Genomic DNA, 15,636 nt, shown 5'->3' with positions numbered 1-15,636 from the left:
CAATGTAAATCCATCTCTGCCATAACTTCCTCTCTGTTTGCTAAGGTCATTTTACTACTTCTGCAATATTTCTTTTCCCCCTGGATCAAATTCCAACTTCTCATCCTTGGCTTTTCCAGTTCAGCAGAATTACTCTCACTTGAGTCTTTTATTTCATATCTCTCTTTACTACTTTTGTGCTTGGAACTAACCTCCTTTTTTTTCTCTGTAATCAAACAATCTTCCATTTCTGTCAAATTCCTCCAGAAAGCACTTTTGTCGTCTATGCTTCCCTTTTTGTCATCATATTCTTGGAGTCCTGCTGGCCCATACCATGAGCTGCCAGCTCAACTCCTACTGTGTTTTTGCTGTATCTCTGTGGTGAATTTTAAAGCAGTGCACACTCTGTTCTTACTCTTGAGATAAATATGCTGTGCATAGTCAGGGTGTGAGCTACTTCATTGCATTGCACTCTCTGCACTGCCTTCCTTAATCCCTAGCACTCTGGCAGGCTTAGTATGAGAGCAATATAGAAAAGAGAATTAAAAATGAAATATCCTGATAAGGCTGCAGAAAAAATTCATATGATTGTATTGCTTTTCATAACTTTTCTAAAATGTACAGTGACTGATTAGCATCATTAACAGTTAGTACAGACTTAAAACTGGAGATTTTCCTGAAACAGAGCGCTAAGTGCTTCATTTCATATGTCTAGGCCCAAATAATAGGTTTTTTATTGCCTTGAGTAATTTTAGACCTCATAAAAAGAAGGATTTTGATGAATGCTTTCAGTTGCCTTAATTCCTAGAAAATCTGTTTTCTGGTCTAGGTGTTGTCTACCGCCCCCCCCCTTCCAGGAGATTATAGTATTTCTATCAGGAATGGATGTTTCAGGAAAAAACAGAAGTGCAGCAAACTCATACGATTAGGTGTCTGTCAACAGAATCCTTGGTTGCTGTCTTAAACTGAGGTATACAAATCAGCCATACTCAGAAGTTTTTAGTCTAGTGAAATTGTATTCAAATTATTTATGTATCATTTAAAAAAAAAATAATTCAAAAGCTATTCAGGTTGGTTTTGAAAGTACTAGCTTTTGTAATACTTACCTTACTCAAAGTTGTAATGTGTATGTGACTGAATGACTTTGTGATAATTGTATTTAAACTATTATGCAAAAAAGTTCTAATTAAATCTTTTTGTCTTTTAGTAATATAATGCCAAATCCAAAAAGCCATTATATTTTTGACCTTTTATACAATAGGAAGCAAGGTGTACACTTATTAACTAGAGTTACTGTTCAGATATTTAGTGTTTTAGGGAACACATTTTCATATAGCTGTTGCTTAATTTTGATTTTTTTTCTAATTTCTGTTCTGACTATGCCTTAGTAACTTCTAAACTACTTCAGTTACTTCTAAACAATCTTTGTTCAATTTAGTAGTTGAAGCTAATATTTATGTAGATTACTTTCTAGCAATATAAAATCTAAGACCCTGGCAAGACCTTGAGTGCAATATTGCTTAAATGTGTTTGAGAGCACAGGAGCTGGGTCTAACTTGTAACCCTCTCTCTCTGGGTCATTTGGTTCAGGCATTCTTTGCTGTGCTCGGAGAGACTCTGCAAGCAGGACACAGGCAAGTGAAAAGGAGAAGGAAGCTATTTGTTGGTCCTCCTGGGACTTGCAAGCTACTAGGCTGAGCACCAGAATGCTCAGTACTCCTGGTAAAAGTATCCAGGGAGGAAGGACTGGCCTTTGTTTCTCATTGGAATGGGCTGATCATTAGTCTTGCTGGATTTCTGTCTGCTGACTCCCTATTTTTCTTCTGTACAGTTTTATACCTTTTCAGGTCAATGTTTCTCCTCTTGAATTTTCAAGCTTCTTACTGCCTGTATCTTGGCCATCATAGCTTCTTTTTCTCCCTGTTCTTATCTCAAATGGCTCTTTGTACATTGTCAAGGCTTTTTCTTACAACTGAAAAATTTTTCTCAAAAGTCTGAGCCAAAGATATGTGGCTGTGCCATTTCAGAATTAGGCCTTGTATCACAGACAGCTGAACTCCCAGGAGCAGATATTTCAGGATTAAGGCTGCAGAAACTAGAATGAGTACAGAAGAGGATTATTAGATTGAAAAAGCAGTGAAAATATTTCCCTGCTAGAGAAAATGAAAAGCATTTGGGTGTTTAACTTCTCCCAGTCTTTGTTATACTTGCTATTTTATATTTAGGAAAGAGAGGCAGGGAGATATTTCTGCTAATAGACAATGATAGCATAAAAACAAATGGATGCCGATGTAGATCAGAAGTTATTAGAAAAGTGAAACTCTGGAACTTCTTCCAGCGGGAGTAAAAACCCAACTTTCATTAAAATTGGAGCTTCATAATCCTATGGTGGAGTTGGCTCTCCTGTAGCAGAGTGTGAGATTTTTATAATTTAAGAGAGTCATTTATATGCATCTACGATGCCTATCGAGAGATCTGAAAATAGTGGACAATTGATACAGATTACTTGGAATGAGCTTCTGTTGCAATTAAACTTTCTGAGATGCTACCTGTTCTTGTGATGTTCCAGAAAGCAGCTCTGCTCTGGGTCTCATCGCACTCGCAGTCAGGGACTACGTACAGCTGAGGCCTCTCGTCCTTTTTCTGTGATGATTCCTACAAAGAGTACGTGGCATGAGCGCTGCTAGTACATCCTCAGTTTTAGTCTGGGCTACATCTTACGTAGTCTTAGAGGATGTTCACAAAATAGTTTTTCCTGAGAATGTGGTGCATTTTCTAGTTGTCAGAATGTTATGTACAACCTGAAGATAGATAGGTAAAGCCTTTTAATGAAGAGGGGTATGCCATCTTGGATTAGAGAGGCACTTGCTCAGTGCTTAGGCCTTGACATATTTCTTAGTTATAACCAAAGAATAATAATGTACTTCCACTCACTGCATAGGCTGGTACGGGGTTTGGAAACATTGGATTGCCTGTGGAAGAAGTGTCTTTTGAGGACCAGCTTTACACAGCAAACTTTCTTGGCTTTTAGCATCGTGCTGAGGAGATGTTGAAGAAACTTTTGTTGGTGAATCTTAGCATGTGTTGCGAAGCAAGAATTGCTGTGTTGTACTTAACTGTGGGATACAGCATTCTTGATTTTGGTGCTCTGAGTCTAAAACTTTGAGCCCTGACTAGACTTGGAAGCATGCCTGTCTTCTGTAGACTATTCTTGTGTACATTTGTATGCATGAGATTGAAAGGGCGTAGTTAGCAGAATCGTTCTTATGATTCTATTCTGAGTAGCAATGTCTGTTGCTATGCTTCTGTTACCTTGGCTGCTGTGAATTTCATGGTGTTCTCAAAAGCAGTTATTTAAGCATAAAATTGACAAGTAAATCAGACTTTTAAAAAAATATAATTCTGCAGTGATTAGCTTCTGCTGGTTCTCCACCTGGTATCTATCCTTCTGTAATAAGACTGGGGTTCCTGCTTGACCAGTGCCTTGTGTTAGGCCATTAGCAAAGACCTTTTGTCCCAAGTAAAAAAAAAATCACAATGTGACATTGTGAATTGAAGAAATAATTTAAAAAACTAGTTCTTGCTAAATATTTTTGTTTCATCTGCTTGAGAAATTCTTTGTTCTTTTAAGTGAACGTAAGGCTTAGATCTTTCCAAGCTCCCATGCTCTGCATTGCTTTAAAACAAGAGGTTATCAGTTCAGAAAGAAGCTATGTTTCTGCAAAGTTCTAGCTGGTTTTATAGCATTATCACTTCAGAAAGATGCAGGTACTCTGTTTAGTTTATAAAAAATATCATCTGTTTTGTTGAATGGAAATAGTTGGCCTAAGCTATACAAAAGACACTTATAAGACTCAATATATTTGATTGTGATATTTTGTTTCACACACTAATATACATTGGATTACTGTCATGCAAAGATCTAGGGAATATGAGGGGGTTTTCCTTTTCTTCCAGCTGCAGCCTCTGACACTGATAAGCTCTGGCCATGTTTTTCGTATGTGTTAATGTGGCTTTGGAAGATGATTTCTGAAAGTGTACAAAATGTTAAAAAGATTTCTGAAAATGGATATTAAGAGTCATCAGCTGCTGGAACACCTCAGAAAAATGTTAGAAAATGACAGAAGCCTGTTAATGATGGAACAGAAATTTAGCCAGTCTTCAACAATGTCATACACAGAGACAAACACTGACAACAGCCACTGTCATAAAACAAAAAGGAGAAGATGGCTTACAGGCTTTTATTTTTGGCCACCATGATTCTCTGAAAGGTTTTTAATCTGAGGGAACTTCAGCAGACCTTTACTTCTGTATTTGTTTATTCCATTTAGAAAAGGCAATTAAGCCAGAGAAGGTCTGACTGTAGGTACATAAATGAGTGAAATAGTGTTTGTGAATTAATCCAGAAATGTTTATAGCATAAAATGTCCTGTGCAGATTTCAGATGTAGCTTTCCTTCCTATGTAATTGAAAAATATAAAGTTAGTGTCAATATCTTTATGGCCAGCAAGACTATGTGCCTTTTGGATAGAAGAGGTAGGTCAAGTGCTTACTGCTTCTGTGTGCGTGCATAATACACATCTCTAGACTCATAATGAAAAATACTCAAAAAGTGGGTAAAAAAAGCATTTACAGCTCCTATTATCTTCCTGTGCTCTCCACGCTGGCATCATTTATTATAGTTCCAAAGATTTTGTTACTAGCCCCTTTCATGTTGTTAAGAACTTCCTTTCTGTCCTTTTAGTTTGTCCCTGAAGCTGAAGTCTCATCCTACTGGTACAGGGCAGACAAGGACAGATCTTCAGCTATTCAGATAGAAACTGTCTCTATTGGTTGCGAAAATGTGAAAATCTGTTTTTCATATGCAATTGGAACAGATATTTTAGAAATGTCCTAAAATGGAAGGGATTTTTTTTTTTTAAAGGCAGATTTTAGTTTTGATAATAAAGAAGTAGGATTCTACTTGCTTAGGAAGTGGGAATTTGGGAGCCAAGCCTCGGCAGCTCCTAAGCCAGCTTGTTTCCAGGCTGCCTGACTCTGGAGCCAGCTGGCTTCAATGTCTGGGTAAAGTGTCAAGAAGTGGGGCAGGATTCCAATACGAATTTGTCAAAGTTGCACACTGTGTGGAAAATTCTGATTTGGAAAAAAGTAAGTATTTTATTCTCTCATGAAAACTTCCAGCCAGATAGTTCTATCTGTTTGCTTATCTAGGAGATGTTCATGAAGAAATAAGTATGTTACCTAATGCAACAAATAAAAACCAAGCTAATTTGAGATTTTGCAGGGGACAGATGCATGAAATATTTAATCGTCATCATAAGTTTCATGATGTTTGATGTTAATATCTCTAGATTATTGAAGCTTTCAGGATGTGAGCAATTATATGGGATAATATACATCCTAACCCAGAAGGCAAAAAAATACACACACCCCCACAATATTATTTTTCATTCATCATTATTGGAAAAAAAGGATCTAAGCGGGATTTTTGGAACTCTTGGTACTGAATCATATTAATTCAAAGATGCTGATATCCTCCTTGTTAAAAGGAAGCAAAAAGTTTGAATTTTATAAGCATTATTTTTATATAGAATAAAATAATGCCTTCTGTCTTCAACACTTGAACAGCTTTAGATAAATTGCTGTTGGCACATTTTATTGGTTTTTTTGCATTTCCTTGTTCTTTTTCAGTTTTTAATTATTTTGAGTAATCCATTTAGCTGTAATTTCAGTTGGCTTCTGCCAAAAGGTTATCTACCAATCAGTTAGAATGGTCTCCTTGACAACAAGAGATCTGCTTCTTAAGAGACAAGTGATTTCACCTTACCTCTTTTTTTGATGACTAAAACTTATACAGCAAGCTACTCTTGTATTTCTCTTTTTATTTTTCCTGTAATTCCTTCAGCTGAGGATTTGTTTCCAGGTGTTGCTTGAGAACCTGAACCTGTAGCTATTGACCAAGTAGTTTCTTTTAATTTCTCATTTTTTTCACTCTTCTGTCTTCTCTTGGCCACATGCCTTGTTTTATACTTTAAGCACAGAGGCTGACATCCAGTAAAATAGTCTTACTTTTTGTTCAAGTATTGTCTATTTTTTTTCAGATTTTATTCTACAGTTCTCTTTCTAGCATGAAAACAGGAAACAGCCTCACATTCATTGTATTACTTTGAAAATTCTCAACTTCTGCTCTTCTGGTTTAGAGGCTGGATCTCTTCCTTTTTAAAAGTTGATTTAGATTTATGACATGGTCTAAAAAACAAGGCTTTTATATATGAGTCTATAAAATCAACTACGTATTTCCAGTTTATGAAGCGCATCCTGTTGGATGTGATCCACTGTTGGATTGGCTTTCTCAAGGGAAGATGAACAAGGCTTCTGAACCTCAGATTTGTTTGAGATTTGGATGAGCGTTGCTTCCCCTTTCTGCTTGCTTCCTAACTCAGCTTCTGAGTAGTCAGGCATGCTGTTTTGTAGTACTGTCACATGAAATTTGGAGTTTATCATAAAACTAATGTATTAATTATATTATAAATATATTTAGAAATATATTATAAATACTTATTTCCATAAGCGTACCTCCGAAAATTCTACTTCAGCTTACGAAACTGCATATTTGTAGTCTGAAAAGTAAACAGACATGAAGATTTGTAAGGAGTGGAAAAGTAATGGTGGTGTTATAAAAATGGATAGTATTTCTACTTATCCTTTCTCTCCCATTGCCTGAAATACTGCAGAAAATACTACCTGTCCATCATAAAAATTGCTGCAGATTTGGAGGGACTTGTAGTGATAATGATTGCATGAATGAAAAGGCTGGTAGAATGAGGGACTGAAAAGGTGAGGACTGTCTACTTTAGAGATGAAGGCTAAAAAGGAATATAGAATAGTGAATGATTTTGAGTGACAGGGTGCAGCTTTCCCTGTCATCATATTCAGCATTAGAACATGGGGATATTAATTGAAAACTGATTAATGGTAAACTGGGTGTTAAATTTAGATGTTGGGCTTTTTGTTCAATGAGACTGTGGGATTATTACTATAAGAAAGTATTAAAGGCAAGAATTTAACAGGACTTAAGGGGACTGGACTGCATCTTACTAAACTCTGTTTTGTTTAGTAAAATGTGGTTAAGGTAAAATATCCTTCTGGCTACCATTCTCTAATCTTTCATGGTTATAGTGAGACTTTTATGAGAGGAGGTTTTATTGTCATACTTTTAATATATATTCTTGGACTTTTGTCTGAAACAATTTGTACTGCCTGTTCCAAGGAACAGGATGCTAAACTAGATAAAGGACAAGAATTATACTGTGTTATATTTGTCTTTTTATGCTCTCTAGTCTTTAGTACAGTGCAAAAAAGCTGTTGTACCCTGCAAAGTTGACCTGAAAAATTTAGACTTCTTGATCTGGAAGAATTCAGCATTTAACTTTTTTTTTTTAACAGCTTAAGACAGTTTGTCAAGCATGCAAGCATGGAGTCTTAAGTATAGTAGCACTAGTGGAGCATTAGAAAAAGGTTTAAAAAGTTCTTTAGTTTGAATATGTTTGATGACCTTTTTTTACTTATTCTGAGTGAATTCTTAAATTCCCGGTAATAGCTGTCCCTTCTAACTTCTGTTAAGAATAGCTGAAGAGGGGAAAAGTAACAGTTAACTGCATGGAGCTACTTTTAAAGCAGCTGAATGGCTTATAAAGCAATTTTAAGGAAGGGAGAGGACAACTGAATAACTGAACAACAACTTGATAAAGATACATGCTCTATGTTAAAAGAAAATGTCTGGTTCTACAACTAAAATATTGAATTTTGCCAGTTTTATTTACTTTAAGTCGAGGCATTTAAAAAAAAAAAAGAGGAAAAACTACACATTGTAGAGGTTGTGGTATGTAATATTTTTATGATGTTGGAGAAGCTCTGAGAGATGCAACAGGATCCAGACCTGTTGTTTGATTTGATCTACATTAGACTGCAAAACTGCTGGTTAGTTCTAATGAATCAGTCATTGTTTGTGTTGAACTGCAGGTTCAAAACATGTTTGTCAACAGCATAGAGAGCGTATTCTTTTTCTGGAATCTTTTTTGCTGTATTTGTGTGTACAAAGTTAGCAAAATGGGATTTAAGTAATTGTCAAGGACAAGTACTCAGATGAAGGAATGCTGAAAATGTTAAATTGCTATGATTGCTACTTTTAGTATAATGTGTTTTAATATATCAATTATTTTTTATAAAAGCTGTTTGTGAGACCAAGCTTTAACCTATATAAAATGTTTTAAGTTAAGGTATTGCTTCTAGATATGAGAAATTAGCATGTATTTTTACTTGTTTTCCTTTATTTTTTCTCTGCTGCTTTAACGCTTGTTGTGGGATGCACTTAGCACTGTATGTTAGAGTACTACTTTTCCTCCAAACAGAACAACACTTTTCTGATGTCGTACTTAGTGAAGAATACCTCAACCTTGGTGTAGAGCAGGTGTGCAGTCTTATATCCAGTGACAAGCTCACAATTGCCTCAGAAGAGAAGGTAAGACCATCTGTATCCCAGTATTATTTTTATCCTTTTGGGTGAGAGTGCGAGCCTGTTCTTACTGCTCTTGCACACTTGTTTGGATGTGTTCTTTCTTTCCTCAGTGAAATTAGGCATGTATTGTGCTGATGTTTAAAGGATTTTTCCCCAAAGTGTTAAGGATTTTTCTCAAAAGTGATCTTGAAAATTAACCTCAATTCTTAAAAATCCTAAAACTGCATTAAATCACATAACCCTTTGTTCTTTGGAAAAAAATTGAAACGAAATTAAATGGAAATTCCTTCTCATCTTCAGGCAGAACAAACAGAACACATGCTGTGAATCACATATACAGGAGTTTGGTTTACCAAGGTGTAACTAACTCAAAAATAGTAGTTTGAAGAGCAAGCATACACCATCTACTAACTTTAACCAGCAGGCCCACATAGGTATTAAAAGTCTGTATGTATATGTATGTGGACTGTTTAGCCCAACCGAACAAATGTGAGTTGCAAAGGAGATGGCTAGGTAGCTTGGTATAACCAAACTTGAGTTTAAGTATGTGTTGGCTCACCTTTAGCTAGATCTCATTCTTTTAAAGCAATTTTTGAAACTGTGATCTTCAGTGAACCCAGTGCATCTCTTTGAACCTCTAATGGTTTTTCAGGTTGTAGAAGTATTCATTTTTTAATCCAGTTGTGATCAATGTAAAATATATTGGTTTTCTTTTTTCCAAAGAGTATGTAGTTGTACTAACACCTCTGTTCAAATGAGGCTAAATTGTATTCAAAAACATGTTTGAATACTGATTTGTATGGCTAGGAAGTGTTTCATGTTAAAACATTTTTGAAACTTTGAATCTCAGAACTATTTGCTTAAACAACAACTAGCAAGGTTATGTTCCTGTTCTCATAATACCCTGAAGGTCCGGTTTTATCACTTTGATTTTGATATACGTGATGCTGCTTCTGTGGAGCATAATTAAGGTTTTAATGCTCTAGTGTATGATGAGCTGCTGTGCAATAGAGGAGAAACTAGGTGTGGGATCACTTCTTCTAGTAAGACTCAGTGATGATAAGTCATTTGAGTGATGATGTGGCAGGTCAGTTTTCCAAGAAAGGAAGTCTTAGGATTGTAATATCACTGCTGCTGTGTTCTTTGTTTACCTAGTTTTATTGGATTTTCAGTACCAGTGAAATTATTGTGTGCATTTTGTCAGTGTAGTGCAGCTATCCTTGAAACACCAGTAGAGAAGTGACAGAAAAGAGACTGGCTACTACATTTTCAGAATTTTGTAGTGGGTGACTTATGGAAATAATGGGAGCTGTAACTGCTCTTGTCTTTTCTCATGTTAGGAATTTTAGTATAAGCAAAAACTGTTTTTGGAGGCACACTGATATTTTCATGCTACTGAATTTGTAAGTCAAGGGACTTGCATTTGTTTGTTTCCTGGAAGGTATTTGAAGCAGTGATAGCGTGGGTAAACCATGACAAAGATGTAAGGCAGGAGCTAATGGCACGCCTGATGGAGCATGTTCGGCTGCCTTTGCTTTCCCGCGAATATTTAGTTCAGGTAAGCAAAAAGGAATACTAATTCTTCTGCATGTGAACGTTTCAGTTTACTTTTTTAATGCCAGATGGATAATTTTAAATTTAAACAACAGAGTAAGGTAGTGTGTTACTGATAGTAAAAATAGACAGCCACCTTTACATATGCACGTGCATGCACACACGCAGTCAAATGAGGGATTGCCACGTAGAGGATATCATATATAAGTAATTTATCTGTTTGGCTGACTACTTGTCATTCTACAGTAGTAATCCAAATGATTTAATTAGCTGAGATCAGGTTAGCTTTCATTTTTAATATGATATTTGATATAACACTTCTTTTCATAAGTGAATTTTAAATTTCAAAATTTAATCTATTGTTTAAATTGGTTAGGACTTGCTGATAAAGGAAACATTTCTTTACCTGGTTCAGATATAATACATTTTTTCAAATTTTATAAGATCATTTTGAATATTTAGGTGTCAGGTCAAATACTTAAGGTTGAAAATACCAGTTCACTATTAGCATTGGTTAGTAGGTGTAGTAGCAGGTTGGTAGGTGTTTATTTTAGAAATTCTGATTTTGTGATATGAATTTCCTCCACTTTTTGTGGTTTGTTTTGGGGTTTTTTTGTTTCTTTGTTTTGCTTTTGTGGGTTTTTATGTTTCATTTTGCTGTTGTGGTTTCTTATTGTTGTGGGGTGGTTTACTAGTTTGTTAAATTCTTCTCCCCCACGTTCCCCTTGAAGTGTTCTGTATTCTCTGTATTTGAAAAGTTAAGAAATGTGCTTGTGAGGAAGTGATTTACCTTGCCTAACACTGTTACTTCTACTTAACTAGTAAGAGAATCAACATTTTTTTTTCAGTGACTGCATATTTCCATCACATAAACTCGTGTCTAACTGTGGTTAAACTACAATCTAAAAAATCAGAATAATCTGCATTTGTGTGATATAACACAGGCTTTATTACATTTCAGATTATTTGTGTTTTACTTCCTTATTGTGCTCAGACCTTGTTAAACTTCTATTAATAAACAGAGAGTTGAAGAAGAAATATTGGTTAAGAACAGCAGTGCTTGTAAAGATTACCTCATTGAAGCTATGAAGTATCACTTGCTACCAACAGAGCAACGAGCATTGATGAAAAGCACTCGAACGAAATTGAGAACACCTGCTAGCCTTCCAAAAGTAAGACCCTTATTTTTCCAATGTACTTATTTCTTCAAACTCTATTTTAACAGATTTGATGAGAACATGACCATCACTTGAGGTATTCCAATAAAAATTTTCATACCAGAACTATTTATCACAAAACTATAACCAGTGATTAGCTTTGTACTCCATACTACTTGTGATATAGATATTTTAGTCTCCCACCTAACCCCTACGCTCATAATCTGCCAGTCCCCCGTTCCCCCCCCCCCCCCCCAAAAAAAAGAAGTTTTTTTAGTAAGTTCTTCAGCATTTGAAAAATATACAGTTATAGGCCTGGTGTTAGAGAAATAAGCCTGCTTATTTAAAAAAACCAAAAAACCCAAACCAAACAACAAAAAAACCCAACCCTAACAGAGACTGATGCTTCTGAGTTGGGGCATTTATTCCATTTTTAACTAAATACAGGCTTTTCCTTTTAGAAGAAGAAAACAGAACAAACATCAGATATTATCTTCTTTCCAATGAAGTAAAGATGTTTTCTCATAGTACTGTTATGGCAAGTGCAATAATGGAATAGGAGATTCCATTCAGCAGATTTAGCACATTTCTCTCAAAGGAACCAGAGAAGGCTGTTCTGTGATGGATGGTCACAGTTCCGTTGAACATCATAGATGCTGAATTCTCATACCTGAGGTCAGAGTAGGATGTGAAGATACAGCAGGATCTGTCCCGTTCCTGGAAGCTCTACCTAAACTCTAGTTGCTTCCTGCTTTTCTATCTCAGATGTTTCCTCTGGACACAATGATTACAAATTGCATGTGTTTTTTAAAAAATGAATTTTGCCTAGTTTGCGAGACTTGTATTTCTTATTTAGGAGAATCGTCCTTTAATTATTGCTTGTACAGCAGCTTGTTTTATTTTTTAACACTTTTTTGATCTTTCAGGTGCTCTCATATATGCAAATAATTAATAAATATTATTATCTCCCTTTTAGTTGATGATGGTAGTTGGAGGACAGGCACCAAAGGCAATTCGCAGTGTTGAATGCTATGATTTTAAAGAAGAACGCTGGCATCAGGTGGCTGAATTGCCTTCCAGAAGATGTAGAGCGGGTAAATGATGCCTAGTTTTTTATTGCGGTTGGTAATGCTTCAGAATTAAGGCATCTGTATAAAGCATTGTATGTTCTTTGGAGCGGTATTTATATTTATCTGACAAGGGCTAAGCCTTGACTTCAGTGATCATCCTTAAAATTTGAATTACTTCCTAATCTGGAACAATACAAGTCTGATAACTTGATCTTAATTTGTGCTTCAGTTTGTAATCTCTAGAATAAACTGCTTTATTTACCTCCCATAGATACGGAAGATAAATAAATTTAAATATTACTGCATTATAATAACTAATTTTACTATTAAAATACCTAATTATTATTAAATGAGATGAAGAATGTGAAGAAGTGACCAACTGATACTAAAGATATGAAAATGTGACCTTAAAGCCGCTGAGATATCTAAGAAAGAAGAAATTCAGCAGGCATGATATTCAGAAGTGTGAGCTATTAGTAACAAAAAGTGTCAGAACTTCTAGTATTTAATCTGAACGAAGTGTGGCTCTAAGACACTGTCAAAAGCCTGATAAGTGTAGCAAGTACTGTAAATTGTGTCAAGTATCTGCATACCTAGAACACTACAGAATACCATTAACTGACTACAAGGCTAAAGCACTGACCTTTCCTCCCTGTTTCCCTGCTCTAGGAATGGTGTACATGGGAGGCATGGTTTATGCTGTTGGTGGTTTCAATGGTTCTTTGAGAGTTCGCACAGTAGATTCCTATGATCCGGTGAAGGACCAGTGGACAAGCGTTGCCAATATGCAAGATAGGAGAAGCACACTGGGAGCAGCTGTATTAAATGGTCTTCTTTACGCTGTGGGAGGATTTGATGGGAGTACAGGTATTTTTGCCTTTATACTCTGCTGATTAGCTTTGACTACTCTTGACATAATTGTATCAAATTTGAATGTCTCTTTCCTGGAAGCTGCGATGAAACCAAGCATGAGGATACCCTGGCATCTTGTGGTGTGGAATGTGCTTTAGTGGTCACATCCTTCTACCTGAACAATGGACTGTTTGCTCCATCTAAGAGTTTAGTCTTAATGACTAGTGAATGTTTGACAAGTTCCCTTTCAGTATTCCTTCGATAGACAGAGTCCTTAACTCATGGAAGATCTGAGCAGAAAAATTACCTGGTACCTTTTTTCCTGTTTGCATATGAAATATACCTGTGCATTTTCACGTACCGTAAATAGGATTACAAACAGCTTTCTCTGACCTGTGAGAAGGCTTTGGACATACACTGTTCATTCTCTTCACAGATGCATTAGACAATTTGTGCACAGATGATTCTTTTCCTTAATAACTATTACTGAAGTGTATGTAGGAGACAGCATTGTGACTTAATTAAAAAGAAAGGAAAAAAAAAATCAAGGGAAGAATTTTTCAGAGTTCCACAAAAGCTTTTATTAATTTGCCCATTTTCAGACACTAAGAATGGGTTGACTGTAATTGGCTATCTAAAGGACACCAGCTGTGCCTTTTGCACAGTAAGTAACAGTCCTTAAAATGATGTAATTTGAATTTTCAGAGAGGTACGTTTCAGAAGGTAGACAGTACGTTGCACCTAGATTTATAGAGAGAATAATGCTATATTGTCTTCATAGGTTTATCATCAGTTGAAGTTTACAACTTAAAGACTAATGAGTGGTTTCACGTAGCTCCAATGAACACAAGAAGAAGTAGTGTTGGTGTAGGTGTTGTTGGAGGTAAGTTGACAAATGATACTAAAAAGAAGGGGGGGGGAAATGCAATCATTTATGCTACTACCTTTTCTCACTTTTGAAAATATACTTCAGATTTATGTTTCTGCTCAACCTTGTAATTCAAATGGTATGAACAATACATAATCGTTCTACTTGGTTTTGACCAGCTTTTAGCATAGTTGTTTTAAACTTTTTTTCAGAGCTTCAACTGTGTCTGAGGCCAACTGAGGAAAAGCTCGCTAAGCATGCGTGCTCTAGGTTACGCATGTCAGCAAAGCTGGAGAGCCCAGTTACTGAAGTGATGACCTTATATATTGGTCTTTAGTGATGTAGCACTGCAGTATTGTCAACTGTTATCTGAGGCTGACTGCTGGTTGTATGCTGGGGATGATCTCAAGGACAGTGCCAGGAAAACTGATGACTTTCAAGTCAGCTTTGTGGTGAATAGCCTGGATGTTGATTGCACAATGCAGACCTGGGCTGGCTCTTGGATCGTAAAAGTTTTGGGCATGTGTTTTAACTGCATAGGAACCACTGCTGTTTCTGATCAGAAAATGCATACTGTACAAGTAATTCTCATCTGAATTTTAGATATTTTTGACACCTAGAAAGGAAGCCTATTTGCGAGCTTCCAGTGTTGGACATACTTGAATTAGCTTGCTTTTGAACAATTCTTAATTAAAAGCACAGTAAAGTACCTTTGTATTTCAGCGAGGCAATTCAAAACCTTCTGACTGACATTGTTCTTGTTAGATACTGGCTGCCTTTTACATCCTAAAAATGACAAGAACTATAGTGTACTATATTAAACTATTTACAAAATAGAAACTCAATAACTGATTGACGACAGGTACTGATTACTAGCTAATTGAGAGAACGATGACTTCTCCTCAGCCCGTGTAGCAGTATAGTCTGTGTGCATTAGAAATATGTAGGTTTCTGTTGGTTACTCTTCTAGGTAAACTGTATGCTGTTGGTGGCTACGATGGGGCGTCACGTCAGTGCCTTAGTTCAGTAGAATGCTATGATGCTAATACAAATGAGTGGACCTATGTTGCAGAAATGAGCACTAGACGGAGTGGAGCAGGTGAGTGGACAAGAATCAGCTATCCTTGTAAAACTGAAACAAATCTGTGGTTTTAAAATGTATCTAAAAATATAAAAGGTAAGCTAAAATCTGAGTCTTATGAAATGTGTTAGTCTTAATGCCTGATATATTGCGGGTTATAAATACAGAACTGTCCTACAGAGTAAGATTCAGTCTGTTAATAGTAAATATCTTTCCTCGCTTTTTCACACTTTTCATATTCCTCTTCTTCCCATAACTTCTGATGTTTTTAACACCCAGATTAATATGCATGGATTGTGACAATCAATTTAACATCACCTAAATACTGAAGTATCAAAGTCTACATGGCCAGGATGAAAAAATGTCATTTCTTCAAAGATGTCTCTTTGCCAGTGTAGGGATTTTTCTAATAGCATTTTCAGGTTGACTTTACATGTGAACTGTGACTAGATTTCCACCTCTTTGGAGGATGTGTTCTGCATTCTGATTCACTGTAGGAAATTTTGTCCTTGTTCATTCTTAAGTTTATATTACTGGTTTCATCCTATTACTTCCAC

General features: G+C 36.0%; 1 protein-coding gene across 5 annotated transcripts in view; it reads left to right on the top strand.

The window, feature by feature from the left end:
• KLHL2 (kelch like family member 2) overlaps positions 1 to 15,636 on the top strand; it is a 60,107-nt gene that overhangs the window by 38,457 nt on the left and 6,014 nt on the right. For 4 of the 5 annotated variants that reach the window (XR_012650541.1, XR_012650542.1, XM_075028993.1 and 1 more), the window contains exons 6-12: positions 8,391 to 8,500; positions 9,939 to 10,055; positions 11,074 to 11,223; positions 12,185 to 12,302; positions 12,948 to 13,145; positions 13,912 to 14,013; positions 14,969 to 15,097. Coding sequence is in view for 3 of the 5 variants with exons in the window: in XM_075028993.1 (XP_074885094.1) it covers positions 8,391 to 8,500; positions 9,939 to 10,055; positions 11,074 to 11,223; positions 12,185 to 12,302; positions 12,948 to 13,145; positions 13,912 to 14,013; positions 14,969 to 15,097 (924 nt within the window). In the remaining 2 variants the exon portion in view is untranslated. The remainder of the gene's footprint in view (positions 1 to 8,390; positions 8,501 to 9,938; positions 10,056 to 11,073; positions 11,224 to 12,184; positions 12,303 to 12,947; positions 13,146 to 13,911; positions 14,014 to 14,968; positions 15,098 to 15,636) is intronic. The other variant, XM_075029005.1, reaches the window with a different exon arrangement.

The sequence above is a fragment of the Buteo buteo genome, chromosome 1 (genome assembly GCF_964188355.1).
Source record: "Buteo buteo chromosome 1, bButBut1.hap1.1, whole genome shotgun sequence".
Lineage (NCBI taxonomy): Eukaryota > Metazoa > Chordata > Aves > Accipitriformes > Accipitridae > Buteo > Buteo buteo.
Note: the sequence above shows the minus strand (reverse complement) of the source record. Positions and strands in the feature narration are given on the sequence as shown.